Source organism: Brassica rapa, chromosome A01, assembly GCF_000309985.2.
Source record: "Brassica rapa cultivar Chiifu-401-42 chromosome A01, CAAS_Brap_v3.01, whole genome shotgun sequence".
Lineage (NCBI taxonomy): Eukaryota > Viridiplantae > Streptophyta > Magnoliopsida > Brassicales > Brassicaceae > Brassica > Brassica rapa.
The window spans coordinates 15,059,876-15,084,535 of record NC_024795.2 but is presented as its reverse complement, the minus strand read 5'-3'; the positions used below and the strand labels follow the sequence as shown (position 1 = coordinate 15,084,535).

At 35.6% G+C, this 24,660-nt stretch overlaps 2 protein-coding genes across 6 annotated transcripts; one reads left to right on the top strand and one right to left on the bottom strand.

Annotated features, from left to right (window-relative positions):
• Positions 1-383: 383 nt before the first annotated feature.
• LOC103873622 (receptor-like protein kinase HERK 1) lies at positions 384-2,818 on the top strand. The gene has a single exon (XM_033281194.1). It carries the CDS (start codon positions 396-398, stop codon positions 2,562-2,564), a length of 2,169 nt encoding a protein of 722 aa, XP_033137085.1. The 5' UTR covers positions 384-395; the 3' UTR covers positions 2,565-2,818.
• Positions 2,812-22,967, bottom strand: LOC103873634 (probable LRR receptor-like serine/threonine-protein kinase MEE39). 5 transcript variants are annotated; one of them, XM_009152050.2, is made up of 16 exons: positions 22,833-22,967; positions 22,707-22,767; positions 22,520-22,577; positions 22,047-22,140; positions 7,857-21,956; positions 7,217-7,754; positions 6,602-7,083; positions 6,374-6,518; positions 6,217-6,288; positions 6,054-6,125; positions 5,887-5,964; positions 5,630-5,787; positions 5,346-5,551; positions 5,079-5,205; positions 4,694-4,952; positions 2,812-4,540 (listed from the first exon to the last, which is right to left on the bottom strand). In XM_009152050.2, the coding sequence occupies exons 5-16, from the start codon at positions 7,954-7,956 to the stop codon at positions 4,123-4,125; spliced, it is 2,655 nt and encodes an 884-aa protein (XP_009150298.1). In that variant the 5' UTR covers positions 7,957-21,956; positions 22,047-22,140; positions 22,520-22,577; positions 22,707-22,767; positions 22,833-22,967; the 3' UTR covers positions 2,812-4,122. The 5 variants fall into 5 exon arrangements, with proteins under 5 accessions (XP_009150298.1, XP_009150292.1, XP_033137076.1 ...); XM_009152044.2 differs by having other exon boundaries at positions 5,346-5,787; XM_033281185.1 differs by having other exon boundaries at positions 5,346-5,787; positions 22,051-22,140.
• Between the last annotated feature and the right edge of the window lie 1,693 nt (positions 22,968-24,660).

Sequence of the window (24,660 nt, the reverse complement as noted above, 5' to 3'; positions counted from 1 at the left end):
AGTTTCCGATCCACATCCATCTGTTTGAATGATTGTAGTAGCTTCTCGAGCTTCTCACTGAAAACCATATATATATTTTTTTTTTTTTAAACTCACGGTCAAAGGAACTTGAGCTCTGATACCAATGATAAGCCCAGGATTGAGCTTATCTGAATAGAACAGAAAGGGAGGGAGAAATGACGAAGAGCAAAGGGAGAAGAGAAGAGATAGAGGTAGAAGTTGGGGATTTACCCAGTTTGATATTGTGATCGTAATCGATACCTTTCTCAGATATGTTTTCGAGTACATATAGTTGTGTAAAAGGCCTAGATAGTAATTAAATAAATAAAGTAAACGAAGCCCAATTGTTGGCCCATCTTCATCAGTCCGGTTCGTATCACTACCAAACCTACCAAATGGGCTCTGCCAAATTCGCGGTTTCGTCACAGACTCATGTGCTCTTAAGCGACTTCACGGTTAAGAGCAGAGATGTAAAAGAGTACTCTTTGAACGTAGACACCGATGATCTCGTCCTCACGTTTACTCCCTCTGGTGGTTCCTTTGCGTTTGTGAACGCTATTGAGGTTATATCCGTGCCCGACTCATTGATCTCTTCTTCTCCTCCCCCGAGGGTAGTAGGCGCCTCGGGGGCCTTTCAGGGGAGCTTGTCATCGCATGCTTTCGAAACCATTCATAGACTGAACATGGGCGGGTCGCTTGTTACCCCTAACAACGATACTCTCACAAGAACATGGCAGCCCGACTCGGGTTTTCTCCTGGAGAAGAATCTAGCTAAAACTGTGTCTAAGATTCCATCTGTTAACTTTGTTCCAGGCTATGCAACGGACGAGACTGCGCCCAAAACTGTGTACGGTACTTGCACTGAGATGAACTCCGACCAAAACCCCAATGCCATTTTCAATGTCACGTGGGAGTTGGACGTTGATCCGGGGTTTCAGTACTTTTTACGCTTCCACTTCTGCGACATCGTGAGCTTGTCTCTCAACCAGCTGTATTTCAATCTTTACATTGACTCCATGCTCGCTGTTACCGATCTTGATCTCAGCACTTATGTGGATAACACCCTCGCTGGTGCATACAGCATGGACCTTGTAATGCCCTCGCCTAAGAGTAGTAATAAAATGCGTGTCAGCATTGGTCCTTCAACTGTTCACACTGACTACCCAAACGCGATTGTGAATGGACTGGAGATCATGAAGATGAACAACTCTCGAGGTCAGCTAAGCGACGGGGCATTTGTGCCAGGTGGTGGTGGTCCCAGCACTAAGCAGAAGAATGTTGGTTTGATTGTAGGTGCAACCGTTGGTCCGTTGCTGGCGTTAGCCCTCTTGGGAGCTTGCTTTGTGTTCTTCTGTAAGAAGCGGAAACGTGGCCAAGATGGTTACTCCAAGACTTGGATGCCGTTTTCGATTACTGGAACTTCAGTGGGAAGCAAAGGTTCTCGCGGAACCACGCTCACGAGTATAACTACAAACGCCAACTACCGTATCCCCTTTGCGGCGGTTAAAGACGCTACAAACAACTTCGACGAGAGTCGCAACATTGGTGTGGGAGGTTTTGGGAAAGTCTACAAAGGAGAGCTTAACGATGGCACTAGAGTAGCTGTGAAGAGAGGGAACCCAAAGTCTCAGCAAGGGCTTGCTGAGTTCAGGACAGAGATAGAGATGTTATCACAGTTTCGGCACCGCCATTTGGTTTCTCTGATCGGTTACTGCGACGAGAACAACGAGATGATACTGGTCTACGAGTATATGGAGAATGGAACGGTGAAGGGTCATCTTTACGGCTCGGGTCTTCCTAGCTTGACTTGGAAACAACGCCTTGAGATCTGCATTGGCGCGGCTAGAGGATTGCATTACCTTCACACGGGTGACTCCAAACCTGTCATCCACAGAGACGTCAAGTCCGCAAACATATTGCTTGATGAGAACTTCATGGCGAAGGTTGCAGACTTTGGACTGTCTAAGACCGGACCTGAGCTCGATCAGACTCATGTGAGTACTGCTGTGAAAGGAAGTTTCGGGTATCTTGACCCTGAGTACTTCAGAAGGCAACAGCTCACTGAGAAGTCAGATGTCTACTCCTTTGGCGTTGTTCTGTTCGAGGTTCTCTGTGCTAGACCTGTTATAGACCCTACGCTTCCGAGAGAGATGGTGAATCTTGCGGAATGGGCGATGAAGTGGCAGAAGAAAGGGCAGCTGGATCAGATCATTGACCAGTCGCTTCGAGGTAACATCAGACCTGATTCGTTGAGGAAGTTTGCGGAGACAGCAGAGAAATGTTTGGCTGATTACGGAGTGGACAGGCCATCTATGGGAGATGTGTTGTGGAATCTTGAATACGCTCTGCAGCTGCAAGAAGCGGTGGTTGATGGCGAACCAGAAGATAACAGCACAAATATGATTGGAGACTTGCCTCCACAGATCAACAATTTCAGTCAGGGAGACACGAGTGTTAACGTACCGGGAACCGCGGGACGGTTTGAGGAATCGAGCATTGATGATCTCTCTGGTGTTTCAATGAGTAAAGTATTCTCTCAACTTGTGAAATCCGAAGGAAGGTAATCAGAGATTGGCAAATGGCAGTGCCCGTAAAAGGGCAAATTTTTTTTATGATCTTGTATAAGATGTTACGAGGAAAAAACACAGAGGTCTTTTGTCTGCTCGACATCTTCTGGAGTATGTATTTTCTTGCAGATTGATTAATGTTCATTCCAAGTTGTCTAATATTTGTTTGTTCTTTGTTTTCAAGGATGTTTTTAACAATCTTGTTGTTTCAGTTATACTGTTAGGTATAGAAGTTAAAACTTACTACTTCATGTTCTGGTTTGGTTTGTTTTGTTTTTGGTTTGGTTTGGTTTGAGAAGAGGTTTATTATATCTTATATCATTTTCGAGTCGTCTTCCAACAGCATTGGTCTGGCTGGTTCCATTGGGTTGTTCTTTTTTAAGCACGGAGTTTTAATCCAAGAAAGAGTTGTGAACAAAGTGGCGGTTGCGTAAGGGGTGGGAATCTGCCAAACAGTTCGGGCTAAATGCCGAAGAAAGCTAGAAAGCGCTGTTTGATGAGCCTGCGTAGTATTAGGTAGTTGGTTAGGTAGTCTTTTCGGACGATCAGCCACACCGGGACTGAGACACAGCCCGGACTCCCACAGTGGCAGCAGTGGGGAATCTTGGACAATGGACGCAAGCCTGATCCAGCAATATTGCGTGAGTGAAGAAGGGCAATTCCGCTCGTAAAACTCTTTAGTCGAGTGCGAGAGTTGTAGTGCATGTGTTCTGCAGACCAAAGCTAGGATGGTCCAAGGACCACCTTACCGAACTTTGACTGTCTCAAAAATAGTCTGACCTAGATATATTCAAATCATCGATTTATCCAGTTTGATCCTATCAGACATCAATCTGGGTCATCTTTCACTTACAACCAATCCATTCAATTTTGGTCGACTCTTTCTAGCATCATCTAACCCAACCAACTCATCTGAACCGTCTAAGCTAAATTAAAAAAATTACATTAAACATATAATAACAAAATAAAATTATCGTATATTTTTTAAAAAAACATGAAGTAATTAAAAGTTAATAGTTCCACTTTGAAAATATAGAGAACAGTACTTTGATGTCAAAAAAGAAAAGAATAGTACTTTATAATTTTGTTATATAAATGATACAAATGATCATAAAACCATACAAGTAAGAAACCTCATTTAGAAATCATTTAACTTTAAATGTATATCTATTTTAGTATGGCTTAAATTAAATTATTTAATTTGACCATATTAAAAAAATTAAGTATTTTAATTACAAATTTATAAAAATACTTAGCATATTTGAATTGATAAAAAATTAATATGCTTAGAATTAATTTACTTGTTTTACGAATAGTTTATAAAATATTTAATTATGTGCAGGACGTGGATATTACCTAGTTTTACATGTATACGCCGATATGTTTGATCACTTTACAACATTCGTGTGCTTACATTTTACAACGGTTAATATACATGCATACTTTAACTTCTTCTTACATTGAAGCGCATTTTAAGAAAAGCTGATCGACAATAATTAGACAGGTATACACCAATAGGTTTGATCCATGCCAACATTAGACAATGACACATATACTATCTTGCCTTAGGGTACATGTCGCTATCAAAGGTTGCAGTCACTCTCAGCTCAACCGAACTATGAGGAGAGTTTGTGTCTTGATTAGTATTTATCCTCGCGTTTTCAGATTCAAGACACTCTTTAAGTTTAATGATAACTTGGGACATGTTAGGGCGTTTGGCGGATGAAGGATTTGCACATGACATTGCTACTTCAAGAGCTCTCCAGACAGAGCGAGGCTCGTAGTTCCCTTGTAGTTTAGGGTCCACGATCTTACTAGTATCTCCTTTCTTAATCACATATGTCACCCATTCTGCTATGTTTGGCTTTTTACGTGTTTGATCAATCACTCGCTGATTTGTGATAATCTCCAATAATAAGATCCCAAAACTGTAGATATCACTCTTCTCAGACAACTCACTTGTTAAGTAATATCTGTTAAACCAAAAAGATTCAGTGTGATTCACATATATTGTACAATTCCTTAACCACTTAAAGAAGGAGAACATATTTCAAAGTGCCAGCAACTATTTCAATTCCATATTCATCTACTTCAACAATTTTAATTAAGTAGATGAATATACTTACTCAGGATCGAGATATCCCAAAGTGCCAGCAACTACTGTTGAAACTCGAGATTGATCACCTCCAACTTGGAAAGATCTTGAAAGACCAAAATCCGCAATTTTGGCTTTGAACTCTTCATCCAACAAGATATTTGTACTTTTGATATCTCTGTGCACCATTGCTGGTTTGCATCCAATATGCAAGTATTCTAATCCTAATGCAGCTTCGATGGCTATTTGTAGTCGCGTTCCCCAGTCCAAAACGGACCCAACATGTTTTCCTAAATCACATGAAATAATTTATATATACTTAAAGCAGAAAAACATTACTAGAAGAAGAAATGAAAATCTTAATTGTTTAATTAATTTAGTTATCACTAAAATATTTTTCTAAACTAGATGCTCACCTGATAAATGCTGATGTAAGTCTCCATTGGACATGTATTCATAGATGAGGGCGAAGTGATCTTTTTCATCGCAATACCCAACAAGACTTACCAAATTTATGTGGTGAACCCTCAAAAGAAGTTCTACCTGATCAATAATGTACATCGAATTAACATTTACACCAAAAAATAAAATAATGTACATCAAACATACAAACACATATTTTGATTCATTTAAATTCTCAAAATAGAACTCTCCTTTTCTCAAAAATTTATAGCGTCTCATACCTCTGCCTTAAATTCTTTATAACCTTGTGCTGATGTTTGCGAAAGCAGTTTGACAGCTACTTGCTCTGAACCATTTAGGTTACCATGATAAACAATGCCAAACCCTCCTTCACCTAGAGGTTGTTGCAAGTTCTTAGTCATTACTAAAACCTCTGAATAAGTAAACCTTCTCCGTTTAGTCTTTATCCATGGTTCAGACTTACTTCCTGTACGTAAAGCATATGCAAGTATATAAGATAAAACATGCATGACATTTACATAGTGTTGAAAAAAATCTTCCATACTTGATGACATTTTCTTTCTCAACACGAATAAGAGGATGATCATGACAACGACAGCAGCGATGGAAGCAATGGGTGCGACAATCGTCACTGGAAATTTCTTCTTTAGCTTAGTATCTATGCATGTACTAGATAGACAAAGATGTTTGTTTCCAAGGAAACTACAAAAGAGAAGTTCAGAATTCATAAGACATTGAATCAATCTTGTAAGTTGGATAATGATTAGTTATAGAGTAAACTCATGCGAGAATTTTTCTTACTATAATTTCAGCCCTTCTCTTTCCCTATTGAGAAGACTCTTAGGAATTGAACCGCTAAGATTGTTACCGTTCAAGTTTCTGTCACAGTAGAGGAAGAGTCATATGTACACAAACATGATTGGTGTGAACGTGGTTGGTAAATAACTTTAAGAAAAAAACTGCATTACATGACCAACAATGATTTCATAGAGGCTAGAAATTCGGGCACCATTCCACTCAAACTGTTATTTGACAAATCCCTGCGATGTATGAGACAATGAACAATTATTTTCTGTGTGTTTGTTGCAAATTATAAGTCTGTAAAAGAAAATGAACAACAATCATACTTACAAGATCTCTAGATGGTTTAGATTCTGAAAGTGAGATATTATGGTTCCACTCAAGCCACTTGAAGACAAATTTCTGGTTATTAAAGAATATATCATAAGTTGAGTCAATATATGAACATTATATGTTACTAGTTTCCAAAGTTCATGTAAGATCTTACAAGGATATTATTTTTGGTGGCACAGATATATCTGAGATGCTACAGTTTAATCCATCCCACAAGAATTGTCTGGGGACGCATGGATCTCCTTGCCAATTGATTCTATTTAATTCATAAGTATAACTGATGTTCTTGATAGCAACCACTAGCGTAAAGTGAATCAAAGAATTAATAAGATTTAATAATTAGTGTTAAATAATCATCTAATGAAAAAATATTTTCTTATACCTTCAGTTTCATTTGTCTGAAGTTGTGGAAGCTGAAGAACTGAGTAAACTTCAAAACCATTAAGTAGAGGTGGAAGTGTCGATCTTTGGGTTTTTATCAACTGCATATGGCAGATACCTCCGTTGCATTCCTTGGGGATTGTGGTAAGCATAGTCTCTATTTTAAGATATTTAGGATTAATAGCATTAATAGTAATTGTTTCTCCATTCAACAAACAGTCAAATTCTCTAGTGTCATTGGCCTCTATATCTTGGATCTCAGCAAAGTGCCGATACAAGTAGATTTGATCATCAGGATTCTCCAACCTCCAAGTTATCATCAGTGGTCCATCCAGATTTTTAGGTATCGCGGCCCCTTTAAGCACAGCTTGCGGTGGATCATAGTGATTTTTATTGGACACATTTGCTGTTGTCGAAATGTGTGTCCAATTGTCGGGTTGGAAAAATGGAACCCATGTACGATCGTAAACATCTTTCGGGTACCTGTCACAACCACAATCATTCTCTTAGTATTGGGTATGTAGAGTAAAACGAGTGAAATTAACTATATATATAAATGTAAAGTTGTAATACATTTGTAATACATAAATGTATAGACGAGCAATGGAATACGTACCGAAGAAGAGCAGTGGAATTACTAAGATACATACGAAAGTTAAGTTTGAGGGAACCAGATATAGCCAAGTAAGTATCATTCGCCAATGGTCGTAATTCCAAGGTCGATATCATTGGTGTAGTTGCCCCCGTCTTAACAAGACAAATTTGCAAAGAGTTTGATCTTGAGATGTGAATGATTTCCTTACCTGAACCAGATGGTTCTTTTTGTAGATCTATGGTTGTCCACTTATTAGGGCCTATATACATATCGAACTCTGGGCTAACATTAAGCCCGTCAAAGTTTCCATAAAAAAACATAGCTCTAATTAGATAATTCCTCCCTACTTCTACCCTTATATCATAGCAATTTCGTATTCCATCTGGAAAATATCGTAGGGTCGAGTAGGGCTTAAGGTTTTCTGATTCAAGATTAGCCGGGATTCTACCCATCTTTCCACCTTGGATGAAGTTCTCATCTGACAAGAACTGTATTTCGGTTTCCGGCTCTACATAAGGAGATTCATTTAAAGGCAAGCCACAATCTAAAGTGATAAAACCTGTTAAGAAATGAAACACATGAAAAAAGTGTTGGGATCATGTATAGGTATATCAACGGTACAATAAGGTTAGCCAATTGAAAAAGGTAAGGATATTTGTACCCTCTTGATTTTGTGCTTCAACAAGATGAGTGATGGCAAAAGCTGCAAAGGAAAAAATGACCAACAAAATTCCATGAGGACTCTTCATTATCCCGATCATAACAAATCACTAAAAGACTAAGGCACGTACACATAGCATTATATGATATCATGACGTATGAGCAGCTAGCCTCCTCCAATAATGGGTACCAACTTACCAAGTCAAAGTCTACTTTATGAGAATAAACCTCAATATATATATTCAAATGTCTTTTTCAACGACACCGTCACAAGGTAATAATATATATTAAGCAAAAAAAGAAGGTTATTATATATATAAGTAGGCGGAATGTCTATGCATGGCGTACGACTAGGTCGTACATATTAATCATGCCGTATAATTGTAAAGCTTTATCATAGAAGTTTTAATCCACTCCAGTTATTTACTTATATTATTTTGCTAACTTTTGCTTATAATATGAGTGACTTGCTTAGCTTTGTTTTCTCCCAAAGAACTTGTCAATGTCCTAAAATAACAGGCTTTTATAGTCACCACCATAGAATGCATGAAGAAACAATCCATGCAAATCCTAAAACGTTTTTGCTGAATGTTTGACTAATCACATCACAATAGAATAAGCATATTTCGAGACAAGATCATCTTAACTATCTGAGCGCATATTTTCCCTGACCTTCAGTCTTCACTTAATTGAACGGTCATCTCCTACTATCTTCTCAAACCCTATAGTTTCAAAAAAAAAAAAATCTTCTCAAACCCTCCTCTCTTAACTAGACTGTAATGTTTTAATTGGAAAATGATCGAAACATTTTTTAATTGGTCATATTTATTAATAAAACCTATGGGCATCAGAATAGTTGGTGCATCGAGATTCCGGAGAAAAGTATGGCGAAGTAAAAAATAGGCAGAAGAACAATCAAACAAGCAGATCTGCTGATAAAGGAAAAAGAATGAGAAGAAGATTAGTCAGGCATATAGCCTCCAATTCCGATAGACATGAGCACGAAGATGTTTCAGGTGATCGGTTTGCCCATAATAAGCCCTGAGATCCATCGACAGTAAAGCTGGTACGGCCTTGGATGGCAAATGCTCCCGTGATCACTTGAGGGGGTGGAAGATGATTGTCCTAGAGGCTGCTAGCACTCGTGTGTGGACAATGGAATTTGTTTTTTGAGCTATGGAATGCTCTCGAACAGTGTTGCTACTCTTATGGCACATGTGCATCCTGTTTGATGCCAAAATGATTCACGATGGAAATCCCTCTCCTTAGGTGAAGAAAAATGTTTTTATGTTGAACAGAGAAAGAAAGCACACTGACTAGATGTTAGGTTAGTTCATTGATGATCTTAAAAGTCAACAGCTTACACGGTAATAAAAAGAAAGTATGGAGACAACTTAGCCAACAAAACCCTAAACCTAGTTGATTTGAAAGAACCAATTCGTAACTATAATGGGTTTACACGGTTTGATTTTGTAATCTTAATAACACTTGGTTTAATCTTCTTTTTTTTGGAACACAGCTTACTTTCCTTCATACTTATCTTTTGCGCGGTTACAATAAAAATAGGGAATTAGCCATCCCTTTTAACTAAAAACATAAATAACAGTATCAAAAGAATTAAGATATATCGTTCTTCATGACAAGATGACATAAAAGTCAATACAAAGCTCCATTGCGTCGATAAGGCCTTCGTGACAAAGTCGAATAGCTGAAAGATAATCACATAAAAGGGTGACGTTGAGAGCCAGCACCAATAGGGAAAACCATGGTAATCTCGATTGCATCTTCTGGTCGCGTACAGACAGTTATGAAAGATGGCATACCGATGAGTAAACTAAAATTAAAACTTAGCAATGAAGCCAAGAAGAAATTTCCTTTCGTAGAAAGAAAGGAGGAATGGAGGTAAAATACACTTTTCGCTAGAGAAGGATGATGAAATAAAAATCAGACCAGGTGAACCCACCGGTAAATTCATCCCAAATGAGAAACATGGTCTCCATCCTCTGATAAGCCAAAGTAGAAGAAATGGAAAGCAGCCAATAAGAAAGAGAAACAGGAACGTGAAGATGAAAGAGGTGAGCAGTGTCGGTGAAGGTACCCTGCGCCGACAAGAAACTGCTTCGCCGGTGCAAGAGAACATAGATCTTGAGAGTGTCTCGAACTTCATGCCCAGGAGGATAGGGATAACTCATGTACTAATATTTTTACACTTGGTTTAATCTAAAAATACATTTATAATTGTTAACCAAGATTTAGTTAAGCCATTTGGTCGGTTTCTTCTCATGGGTTTTCTTATCCTTTGCTTGCACGAAAGTACCAAGTCTCTAAATAATTTTTTGGGTTTTGCCTTTTCATCTTATCAGTGGCCCAACTGAGAAGACCAATGGATCTTAAATCTGGTCGGAATCCTCTTCTTGGGCTGTAAAAGACTTGTCTCCATCTTCACTTTGGAACAGATCCATGACCATTCTTGCTTGACTAGATTTTTCATCATGCATAGTTGGTAAAAAAATCTGGTCTCCTTGGTCCATGTTGTGCTCCAGTCCATTGTCTTCTATTTCTTCTCCATTTAGTGTCCAAACAGATCCATTTCCATCATCTAACTTCAAATTATTTGGATTGAGTCCTGATTGATTAGATTGTACAATAGTTGATTCTTGTCTAGTGGTGGCTGCACCATCCCCTCCTCCTTTAAGAAGATTTGACCTCAAATCCAATTCATCAGACATATTAAAAGTGGAGCTAATGTTGCCGGATGAGGTTGGTCTACGATCAGAGCTCAGAAGATGATCACCCGAAAAGTTTCTTTCGTCAAACCTCTCCCACGCCCAATCTTATATGTTGAGCCCTAATCCAGCAGTCACTCCGGCCTAGGAATGGTTACACCTCGACACAAATGGACGGGCTGAATACGAAGAACAAGCTCGAGGCGATGGTGAACTTTGAGCTTGGGCTCGACCTATCAAGAGAAATCTTCGGATATCCTCAATCAAGTTATCAAGAGGAGGAGAAGATATCAGAAGCTCTGAAAAACTTTTAGGAGTATAAGAAGAAAGAAGTTTGATAAATTAAAGGAGATTCACATTTCGGCTTACATGCACCTAAACATATTAAATTCAAGCTCGCCTTCCCTAAATACTTCGACATCGTTTTCTACTTTGTTCATAACTAGTTTAGTCTCATTCACATTCATAAATACTTGTAAATCATTTTCGATATTAATATTACATCGTTTTTGTTCTAAGGATTGTTGTCCACAAGTTATTAATTCCCTAATTTTACAAACAACACTACATAATTCCTAGTGTGGGTTTTACGATCCACATTTTGGTGCATCTATGGAGAAGATAAACATACATCATTCTTGCTAAGAACCATTTTTAAGGTTTCAAGGCATAAATATTTATCCATCTTATGCAATCTCCAAAACAAGAAAACATCGGTTGAGTTAATATCAGAAATAAATGACGATCCAATGGATCAGACCTCAGTTGTGTGATCAAACAGATCGATTTCATCCAAGGAACACATGGATGCTATAACGCTACCATCCTGGTCAAAGCTCGCTGAAAACAAGTTAAGAGGAAAACGCAACAGTCGACAATGTTCCCCCTCCACAACAAGATCATTTTCTACTTATACTAGACCATAAAGCTCGATAAATCACATGAAGATGTCCTCGTCATTAGACCTGATGTTTCTGCATGCCAGTTATCAAGGATAATTTTTGACACCAAGAGTTTGACCGACATCCTTTTCTATGAAATGTTCAAGAACATTAGGTATCCCGATTCTGCGGTAAACCTTGGGACAATGCCGTTCTTCATTTCTGATGGAACCACGACTTCCTATATTGATTCGATCCCGCTAGTTTTGAAAGCCAACGATGTCCAGCAAATAATTGAATTCACCGTAGTAGATCAGTGTACACCCTTCAACGCAGTGCTTGGAAGACTTGGCTTCATAAAATAAAATCCATACCGTCGATCTATCACCAATGCCTGAAATTTCCTTCTCTGGCCAGAATCAAAACTATTCGAGGAAGCCAAAAATCCTCGCGAGCATGCTACATGAAAAACTTCAGGAAAATCCTGTCTTTTGGCTCATACCAATTCATAAAACAAGAAGAGATCGTGAAAAAAGCATCCAAAATGAACACGAACTCACGACCTGCGAGTCTGGGAAGCAACACACCAGCTTGTTAACCTCGAAAATGTTTCCTTTGAAGATGTGTTGTCATTGAGAACAAACTCTCCCCATGTCAAAGTTGAGATTCTATCATTCTTAAAATGGAACCTCGATACATTCACCTGGTCGGCATAAGACTTGTCAGGTATCAACCTCTAAGTCACATATTAAAAACTAAACATCAATCCAATTTTCAAGTCTGTAAAGCAAAAATGACGAAAGCTGAATCCCAAACGAGCTAAATCAGTCAACGACAAGGTCGACAGTCTTGAAAATAGGATCGATAAGAGTGGTGAGATATCTTAATTGAATAGCTAATCCCACTTTCATTATAAAAAAAATTTTAAATAGAGGGTATGCACAAATTTTACCAATCTATAAAAAGCTTGCTCCAAAAGTAGTTTTCCATTTTCACACACAGACCGGTTGGTAGAAGCAACAACCATGCACAAATTGCTTTCATTCGTGGATGCTTTCTCTAGGTATATTCAAATTTTGATGAATCCAGATGACGAAGAGAAAATAAGCTTCACTACAGATTGAGGGACCTTTTTCTACAAGGTTCCTTCGGCCTCAAGAATGATGGTGCCACATACCAGTGCCTCGTGACCGGATGTTCAATGAACAGCTCAGTACAACGATGAAGGTCTATATAAATGACATGTTTGTTAAGTCATCTAAAGCCAAAGACCATGTAGCCCAACTCCAGGTATACTTCACCTTCCTAAATAAATTAGGAATGACACTCAACCCGACCAAATGCTCTTTCGAAATCGCTTCCAGCAAACTAATCGGGTATCTTGTAACCAAATGATGTATCAAATCTAACCCAAAGCAGATCCCGGCCCTCATAAAAACATCATCCCTAGGTCGACAAATGAAGTTCAAAGACTCACCGTAAAGATAGCAGGGTAGGTAGGCAGCTTAAGCTTGATCACAGCCTCAACAAACTAACTAAAAATTGTCCTCGACTACGTCTTGTCCGTGACCTGGATGCCTGAGCAGCCTCCAGGGCATTAAAAAAAAAGGACAAGCAACAAATAGTATTTTCTATATCAAAATTAAATAATATCTTGGTTTGACATCTTAAAGTGCTACCAATCAACTTGAATTAGCTTGCTGATTTGCAGATATTATATCTCTACCATCGACATCTTTGCACAACTACTTACTGGTTTTTATATCTAGACCTAAGACAACTTTATTCGAACTCGATTGCTCTGCTCTTAACTATTTTAACAATTTTTATAAGAGTCATATCATGCCGAAATACCTTTAACTTAACATTAACATCTTCGCACAACTACTTAGTGGTTTTTATATCTAGACCTAAGACAATGTTATTCGAACTCGATTTCTCTGCTCTTAACTTTTTTAACAATTTTTATAAGAGTCATATGATGCCAAAATACCTTTAACTTACCTTTAACAGTTAACTAAAAGGGTAAAAGCCCCCCATGTAATGTCATAACATTTTGAAAAAAACAAAAACAAAGATAGAAGACCTATAGAATGACCTCATCATTATCTGCTGCAGAAGACGGAAGATCATCATGCACAACTGAATCCTCGGAAACCTGTGGGAGATAAAGCTCTCCTAGAGACAGATCCGACACAGTGGCCAGCGCGAACTCGATATCAAAATCAATCTCCTACTCCTTGAGACGCTGAAGCTCGTCAGCTTCCTGGATTTCACCCCCACGATTTTACCGTCTTGGTTTAAGTTGGTCCTTTTAAACCAACTAGAATAAATAGGATTTGATTTTCATAAACCAGTTAAAATACATTTTTTTTCATGATCAGAACATGATTTGGATCTTTTAAAAGGAAAGTATGCACGATTTGTAAATATACCACTTTAAACTTAATAATACACAGCTTCTGTCTTCAAATTTGTCTCCTTTGAGAGACCATCTTACCCTTTGTTCGCGTGGTGAACATCATCCTTCACACTAAGGAGAGTGATCTCATGTGAATCATATTTGTCACTAAGCAGGGTGATCATGTGCCATAAGAATAGAAAAATATCATGTGAGCGTCGCATAACTTAAGGAGAAGTTAATCTACTTTAAAGGCTCTAGGACTAGGATTATCCCCCATACCATCTTCAAGTGATCTTTTGGGACGAGACTTAAATTTAAGACCTAATCAAGAGGCATCTAGCTCTTTGAGCTATCTTAGGCCGCACCAGGTACCCTTCTCCTTTGCTTGCCCGAAAAGCACCAAGTCTCTAAGTGCTTCTTTATGGTCTTTGGCTCTTGATCTTGTAGTTAGCCCAGCTGAGAATACCAATGAATCCTCAATCTGGTCATCAGCCGGCCATAAATGTTTTGCACGCCCATCTTCACTTTGGAATTGATCCACCACCATTTGGCTCGACTAGATTGTTAATTATGCATAGTTGAATGGGCAATCTGTTCTCTTTTGCCCATGCGAAGCTCCAGTCCATAGTATTTCATTTCCATCATCTAGCTCGAACTCGTTCGAAATGAGTCATGATCGACTAGACTTATCAGTAGTCGAGTATTGTCCAATGGTGGCCGCACCAGAAGTTTCAAAGAAGAAACTGCTCTTGGAGGATTACCACGGCCACATTTTGGATACCTTAAGAAAGTAACCAATCCTGAGTCTATGATACCAAAATACTCTGTCAAAGTCTCACCAATAAAAAATAAATAAACACCACGCACAACCCTCAAAATCAATCCATCCAAAAGCAAACTCCGCCTCTGACAAGTTGGTCACCAAGAGGAACCATCATCTTCACAAGAAACACCGCCATCTCCAAAGTCCCCCACAACATCAGGAACAAACCCCCTAACTGACTCAACAAAACCTTTTATCTAAATCTTTGACTATTTTACGAAATCCTAAGTAGCTTCTTTGTCGTCCTCTAGCAGAGATAACCATTGTTAAAGCCGGTCAAGGAGTTGCTGAGGCCATAGAGGTAACGTAGAGCACTGCCACGTCATAGACCACACCACACGCTGCATCAAAGACTACACTACACCAGGCCCGGCCCTGACCTAAAGCCCAACAAGATAGGGCTTTAGGCGCCAAAATATATTAGATTTTAAGGGGCGCCAAATTTGTCAAAACTCTATATAGTACAGTGGCAAAAGCTGGTTTTCTAAACGCCTAATAACTTGGGTTCAAACTAGCATACATATATATGGGGCAAATTATTTTTTTTTCTGCTTGGGGCATGAGATGATGCTGGACCGGCACTGCACTACACACCACATAGAGGAAGAGATGTGCCTCTGGAGAAACAAATTTGCAATTGTTCCGGCATTAAGATCCGAAGCAGAAAAGTATAAAGGAGAGAGAGGAGGCTCTCACGGACCGACAAGAGACACCCGAGATCGGAGAAGACCTTCAGAGCTGGAAAACGATAGAAAACTCTAAAAAGAAAATGAGTGGCACGTGATATATACTCTCACTGAGTTTCTTGAACATAATGTCAGTTTAAAATGATCTAAACCATAATCCACGTTAAATGCAGTGTATGTTATTTTGGATAGGATAGTTCAGACTCAAATATACTTTATTTATTTCGAATAGTATAAGATATTTAGCAAAAAATGAGCAATTACAAGATTATATATGTATATTTAATATAATAAACATAAAATTTGGTACAAAATATGAAAAACAAATTTATATTTTCCATAAGAATTGATAAGTCAAATAAATATAAAAACTTCTTAAACATCCATTGAAAAATAAGAGAGGAAGCATAAAACTTGACACTCTTTAGATATATTTAAACATCTTAATAAAAATCAACTACCAAGAAAAAAGTCAACTACCACTCTCTGTCCCTCTTTGATCATTTCATACCTACTGATGGTGGTTGCTATTAAAAACATATAAATTCCGAAATTGATAGGTTCTTTAAAGTAATCAAGACAAGTTGAACATTTTCTTATACAATTTTTCCCACTAGCAAACATATTATACTAAATGTGTTTACACAATTTTATCAACTGGTTGTTTAATTTATTTTTTTGGGTATCAACACATCTATTCACGTTCAGAAAATTGACCTGGTACTTGGTATGGTCTTCTGCGTGAAATGTCGAAAGGTTTTTTCTGCCCATGCATCATCGTTTATAAACTTCATTTATTGTTCAAAACTTTCTTCTTATTGTTTGTAAATCAAGAGAATATGGAGAAATCCCATGGGCTTTCGATGGTTGCACTTATAGTAACATTCGCCATGATTTACTTTGGAGTTGATTACACTCATAGACACTTTTTGACTTTCCTTTACACTTAGAGACACTTCTCACATGTGACACACTTTATTGTGGGCCAGCTATAGAATGTGGACAATTTTACCCTTAATGAAAATGATAATCGTGGACACTCAGATGATGTGTGAACGTTTGTTGTGTGGATGAGAAATTTTCTTTGTGGACATAAACTGCTAATTTGGCGAAGATTATAGTTTGGAGTGGAATTTATAGATGGCATGAGAAATGTGGATGTGGTCATAACTATATACATGTTATAGAAAATTCAATAAACGAGAACACAAATTGCATAATATATTGGACCGACATTTGGATTATGTGTGATATGCAACAACAAAATAATAATCTATGTTGTAAACTCAGAAAGATGGAACAAAAGATATTACATATATGACAACAAAACAGATCTTTGTATGCAAATGTATAGAGATTAGAAGCTTCCAATATAACCATGACATAGCTCTCATTACTGTAATATCAACTACAATGTTATTAATCGGTTAATTGGTTGTGGACGCCTCACCTGCACCCACTTCACCAAACAAGACATCACCATAAGTCATCCCACTAGTCCTCGGAGATCATGTCCACATGGAGCAATACCACAACGTCCCATCCACATATCACCCATCCCAACATCAACCGTCCACACACAACCCATCCACGAGCCAGCTATCCACATGCCACCCATCCACACACCACCTGTGTACCCCTCCGGAGTCCACATATTCCACCCATCAAAATTAAAATTGAAACTTTGCAGATCTGGGTTTTACAATCCATAACGACACTAAGAAACCAACAATACAAAAATGAATCTTGTAGAATCTAAACTTGGATAAACAAATTTATACCCCACAGATAAATACGGTATGAATTGTGAAGAAACTAACCTCACTTTGTTTCTGGGTTTTGTTAACAAAATCAACTTTTTTAACTCTTGTTATATGAACTGTTTGAAAGAAAAAATATGACAGACAAAACGAAGATGAGTTTGGTTTTCATAGTGTTCTACAAATTGAAGAAGATGAAAAAACTTGAAATTCTAAAATAAATGTGAGAAGTGAGTAAAGTAAATCTGAATTTTGAAAATAAAGATAGAAAAGAGATTAGAGATTCAAATTTGTATTTTTAATTAGTTTTTTATTTTTATCTACTTGAGATGAGATAGAAAAAAATTATAGGTGTATCTTAGTTGAGGGTAGAAAAGACAAATTACATAGAAAAAGTGTGTTGCAAGTGGGAAGTGTCTTCAAGTGTAATTCCAAAGTGATAATGTGTCCTATGAAGTAAATTTTTCAAAAAACATTTCATGAAATGCGAGTTAAAATACTCAAATCTCACTCAACCACTTTACGAGCAACAACGAAGTCTACAATCATACGTCATCCTAACAACATCAACAGAAAGTGCGAGCACTGCAATTTCTAGAAGAAAATAACAAAATTCATCTAATTCATATAATAATACATCAATCACTTTTTGTTCCTTAACATAAAACATCAGACCATCTCCAATGGTTCACTCTATTTTTTACTCTAAAATAGAGTAACTCTATAATAGAGTTTGAGTTTGCTCCAATGGTACTCTATTTTAGAGTAAAAAATAGAGTGATGAACAAAAAAAAACAAATTACTCTATATTTGGAGTAAACCTATTTTTTACTGTATTATAGAGTGAGAAATAGAGTACCATTGGAGCATTCTTTACTCTAAATTCTATTTTAGAGTGAAAAATAGAGTGGGGTTGGAGATGCTCTCAGATCGCAACAACTATTATATACTTCACAGTAACAAATATTTATGGATTTATACTGACCAAAAATAATAATAAAATTTAATCACTCCTTCGTTATTACTATTATTCGACTATTTCTTTTTTCTCAAACATATATATATTCCTGATAATGGATGTAATGATCCACAAACAAATGACCAAATTCGTGTTTCATAATTTTAGCACAATATGGATTGGTCTCGACTTTCTTTCAGCTTTCACAATAAATAAAATTGAACCACATATTCTTTTTTTTTGAAAATTACAACGAAGAGAATTCAAGCTATAAAAATGTGAAACTCTTGGAAAAAGGTATTGGTTATTTTTACCTTCAATTTCTTCAACTATATCCATATGAAATATAAAAAATATGAACCACTCTTTATTTTTTTATTTTAAATTTTATGTTCTCTTTAAAAAGAAGCTTTAGTGGTTCCTTCAGTCCAAACCAACAAAATTTATTAAAATTTACAATATGATCCCCGAAAACAAATTAATTTTATTATGTTCAATTTAAAGTAATTTTCAAATATTTTATAAAATTTAAATATATTTAAATATCAAATAATTTTATTGTAAACTTACCCGCCCGTAGGGCGGACCAACCCCTAGTTTGTTAATAACTTACTGATCAGATTGAGCATTTGGTGCATTGTTAACGTCTTTAAGAATTTGTACCTAGATCATTTTAAACTCATCTATGACTATATTTTAGTAGTAAAAAATTTTCAACCGCAAGATTAAAAATATCACTCAGTTGCAACAATAATATTCACATATTATTCAATATTCACATTAATTAAAGATTAATTCTAATCAGTTATAACCTACGTTGCACGGAAGCTTCATCGGAGGTCCGATTGATTATCGTGTGAGTAATAAAATATAGGATCTTCTACGCATACATTTCAAAGCTTGGAGATCAAGATCACATATTTATTTTTGCCGAGACCTTCTCAAATGGTTTCCTACATTTGTCGAAGCCAGTATCTAGAATACGGTCTAGGCGCCCACATAGGCGGCATTTAGGCGCTATACGGTAGCCAATCGTACTGTTTTTATGTTACACAGTGTTTTATGCGGATTTATATAATTTGGGCGAATAATAGCGTTTAGGCGGACATTATGCGGTCTAAGCGGATGCCTAAGCAGATTTTAACCATTAATATTCAAAAAATAAACTATTAATATTATTATATTTTATTAATATTATTATTTATATTACTTTTACTTATTTTATATATTTATATGATTGTAGATATTAGTATAATTCTCGCAAAATTATTTTAAATTTATAATCTTTATATATTTAAAATGGCTTTAATTTTTATAATTTAAAACTATTTATATATTTTAAACTATATACTTACATATAAAATTGGATTTAAAATATATTTATGTTCAGTTTTTTCAAAAATAATGTATATATATTAATCTTATACTTATATTTCGTGTAAAATTATATATCCGTATATACCCCATTTAGGCATCCGCCTATACAGCTAGGCGCTATACAGTCATCTAACGCGTAATGAACGCCTAACGAGTTTTAGAACACTAGTCGAAATAGAATCACCTAATATACTTATATTTTCCATAACAACTAATTCATAATATCATATAATATAGGGTGTTTTTCAAAACCAACCCATTTTTTCAAGTCAAACCTAAAACCAACCCTTTTTTTTTTGTCATTACTATTCATCAATGAATTTTCCATACTATCCTTATGTTTTTGAATTATTTACAAAACTGCCATTATAATTTATTTTTTTATTAATTTCGAAATTAACAAAAAACCAAATACATCCTAACAATTTCTTCTTATTTACAATAATGCCATCATCATCAATTTTTTCAACCACCATGAACCACCATTTTTGAACTCTTAAAGCTCTAAAATTCAATTTTCAACCACTTATCTCTCATTCTAAACTAATAAATCTTCATTTCCTTTCATTTCCTCTACATTTCCATCTAAAAATCTCTCATAACTTTCATTTTCATAATCACAAACTTCATATTTTCGAGTTTCTTCATCAGTAAATCGTCAAAAGTGCTTTTTTTTGCTTATGTTTGGAGTTTGGACGGTTGAAAAGGTTGGAAATGAGTTTTATACCGGAAAAAGGTAACTATTTACATGGCTTTCGTCATTTTTCAGATCTGTGTCGCGATAGTAGACTGTTTTGTATGTCTACGCCTATGTGTAGACTTACGATGCAGTCTACTTGTCAACTCACAAGTCAGTATTGCAATTGACCAAAAGAAATTTTTTGGTAACATAGACTTTCCTAGCAGTCTACGTCTTTACCTTTGACAACAAAAACAAAAATTTAGGTAGACTTACTAAAACGTCTACGCAAAAGAGGTTAATTTTGCATTTGACCGAACTTTTGACTTTTCAAAATAGACTTCATAGGATGTCTACAAAATGTAGACTGCCCGAGAAGTCTACAAAAGGTCAGTTTTGTATTTGACCAAAACTTTGATTTCGTTGAATAGGTTCGTTTTGTGTTTGACAAAAAAGTTTAAAAATATTTCAAAAATTTATTAAATTGTAGACTTCATATGCAGTCTTCTAATATTAGAAAAAAAATGTAGACTTCGTGTAAAGTCTACTTTTTTATTTTGGTCAAATGCAAAACTAACCCGTCGGATTTGAAAGAGACTTCATGCGAAGTCTTCACACTTGTAGATGTTCATTTCAATCTACTCGTTGAAAGTCAAACATGGTCAATTGCAAAACTAACCTCTTTCAAAAAAATTCAAACATGCAGACTGCATATGAAGTCTAATTCTGAAAGTCAAATCCTAAGTGAATTCTGGTCAATAGCAAAAACTAACCTGTTTAAAGTGTAGACTGAAAATGAAGTCTACTTTTATGAAATCACAACTTTTTTTCAAATATAAAAAGTAACTCGTAAAATTTGCAATTGCAAAAACTAACCCAAAAAGTAGACCTATTTGACAGTCCACATTAGTAAACTGAAAAGAACGTCTACATCTCCTTAGACTGAATATGGAGTCTACATAAAAAAATATATTAAAAGTGAATTTGTGTATTATTCATTAAGTTTTTTTAAGATTTTTTTGTTTGACAGTGTGTGTTAAATAATCCTAATGGGTTTGAGTGATTTTGAAAAAAAAATCTGTTATAGTTATGAAAGTATAATACATTTGATTTGACTATTTTGTTAGCTAATAATTGTAGACGTATTTGTAAGTCTACGTTTATAATTTTATCAAGCATAAAATATTTGTTCACTAATTATGTAAACCGTATGTTTTACAGAAAATAGTTCAGTTACGGAGAATAGCTGGTGAAAGACTATTTGTGAGACTTTGAATAACTGTGTTGAACTTATGAGATGTCTTATTGCTTTGGAGTTGTCTTATGTGTTAAAGTTGTGTTGATACTCCTATGAGTGCCACAAATGATTGCAATGCAAGAACTTGATCAAGTTATCCAAGACATAATGACATATTAATTTTTGAATTTGTGTATGTTGAAAATGTCAATGACGAATACAAAACATCAAGTGTATTAACCAAGTCTACTTTATGCTGAGTAGACTTCAATATTAGTCTTCTTTTACATAAAATTATAAGAGAAATCTCCTAGAAGCAAACTACACAAATTTGTTACACCAACAATACATCATTCTGATACAAAATAGTTTACTCAAATCTTTTTTGTGCTTTTCTGATTAAGTAAAACAAGACAACTCAGTTTTCATCAATAACAAACTCTACTGCTTAGAAAACGATATAAAGACAACTCTACTGCTGATCTCCCAGTGTCTCGGTTACTTGTACTGATATCAACATGATCATCTGTTACATACACGATTGTATTTGACCCATGAGCTGTTAAAACCCTGGAAATTTTTGAGAGAACCATTAGTTCAGCCATCATACTGAAACCAAAGAGACAAATCCTTATAGAGTAAGATGATTGCAGAGCTTACCTACAGTTTTCATGAATTGGGAGACATGCTTCATGAGTATTGTTTGTGAGACGATCCTTTTGAATCTCTTCGGTTACTCTATATTCAAACTTTCCTACAACACAAAAAGGACAAGGAGTTAAACCCATGCCATACTCCATGTTCTTTGGCTGTAACAATCACAAAATTAAAAAGATGAAAATAATTTACTTTTATGTTCCTAACATCGATGAACCCATTCTCTTTGATTCTCTTAAAGTAATCCTTAACATGTTCAATTAGCATAAACTCTAGATTTAATCTTTGACAGACAGAGACTTTATGTGAATCAAACATGTGAATTAGTTTGCATAAGAAGTCACCTTCACAGTCAATAAAAATCTGAAACACTTCTGACCAAAATATATAAAGAAACCAACTGAGATACAATCATTAAGAAACCAGAGTCCAGACACAACAAAATAACAATAGATCGAGACAATTGATACACTTACAATGTCGTCCTCAGCTGGTTTGTGGCAGTTATTCATCAATGCCCAAGCCTTAACGTACCTGCAAAACAGAAATGTACAAGGCACAGTCATTAATAAAATCATATTACACGAGCCAAGGAGCAAAAGACAGTAGAAAACTATAGAATAGAAGGTATTTAATCATGTTACACGAAGAAGAAGTTTTTACAGTTTTGGAAAATGTGGTTCAGCAGCTATATTCACCCTCCGTCGCACCGCGTCTTCGTTTCCTCCATAATCAATTACAATGAATCAGAAATGAAACTGAATCTCAGAAAGAGGGTAAGAGACTTACCTTTGAATCCAACTCAATCTCATCCCTCGAGTTCGAACACACGGAAGAACTCCATGGAAGTCGAAGTTAAGCTCTGTCTCCTCACCGCCGCTACTCATCTCCGGCTCACCACTGTCCTCACTCCCGAGACTCTTGCTGAAAAGTAATCGGACAAGAGGTGCTTACATTGGATTGTAAGGAAATACAACAGGAGTAGAGGAACGGTAGTGACGAGGTGGACGGAGACGAGGTGGAGATGGCTGAGAGATGAACAAGGACGGTGGTGATGGTGATTCGGAGAGGACGGCGAGTGGGAGAAGAAGGAAGAGAGAGCCGCAACGGCGCTAGGTTTTGTGTTTTTACCAAATTTCACAAAATAAAATGTATTTATATGTTGGGTACTACATCCGGTTAGGTTAAACTTTTATGGTTTAATTTTGGTTAAGTTAAATTATTTTGGTTAAAATCTGGTTAGGTTAAAATATTTACGGTTTGGTAGACATATTTATAAGTCTACTAGAATTTTATTTTTCTTATCTTTATTATTTAAAATATAATATGTAACCTTTTTATGATTTTTTTCTTCATTCCTTTAATAAGTTATTGTTTTATTAATTTTAATATATAATTTATTAAATTTATTTCTTTATTTTAATAGTTAAAATATAAAATGACATATTTTTATCTTAAATAACAAAATTTAATTTTAAAATTTTTTTTTTTTGTAAATACCGACTAAAGTAGACTGAAAAAGCCGTCTATAGTGAAGTAGACTTTATTGTAAGTCTACTAAACCCTAAACCACAAATCACAAACCCTAAATGTTTGCTTGGTAATTAAAAAATATCAATTATTGGTTCAAATATCCAAATATACAAAATATAAACTACTAGTCATTAATATATAAATTTAAGTAATAAAACAAAAAAAAATCTCAGTCTAAAATCTTACCCTTAGAAATCTAATGAGACATAACATGTTAGAACCTTTTGTTTCTAAACTATGAACATTGTCTAACACTTGGTAACCAAATTAGTATATATTCTTTAAAATTGTTCAATTATATGAAAATTTAATTTATTTACTTCGTATTATCCATTATATTGATGATTAGTTAAAAATATCACAATAATTATTTTTATACATTTTAAAAATTAAATTATTTGATCAAATTAGAGTGTAGACTACAAAATAAGTCTATAAGGTAGACTTCGTAGGAAGTCTATATATATGTAGACTTCTTTTATTATGCGTAGACTTCCGAAGGATATAAACGTAAAATACATTCTGTTTTTTTGTTTGGTCATAAGGGTTAAATAGTACTTTCACTACCTCTTTAGGTTGGTTTTGCATTTGACTGAAAGTGGGGTACACTTTTAGATTTGACTTAAATATTTGGGTTGTTTTTAGCAAATGTCCCTATAATATATTTGATACCAGATTTACAATGAATATATCCATATCTACAATATAGGTAACCATAGCAACAGATTCTTAATATCCTACATTTAATATATATTAATTACAAATCACACATAATATACTCTATAGAACTAGGTAATAACCCGCGCCTTGCGCGGGATGTGATTATTAGTTTCGTTATTTTTTAATAAAAACACATTAAATATGTTTAATCTGGATATCGGTTCGGTTTTAAGTTAGTTTTTGGTTTTTAATCTGCTAAAATATAACTATTATTTTAAATTAATACATATTTTGGTTTATTCGGTTAGAATATTTGATTTTTTAGTTTTTTCGGTTAAAACCAAACATTACTATTATTTCTTTCATGTTATCAATTTTAGATAGTCGTCATGTCGAACCAAGGTTTCATATCATAGTTTGTAAA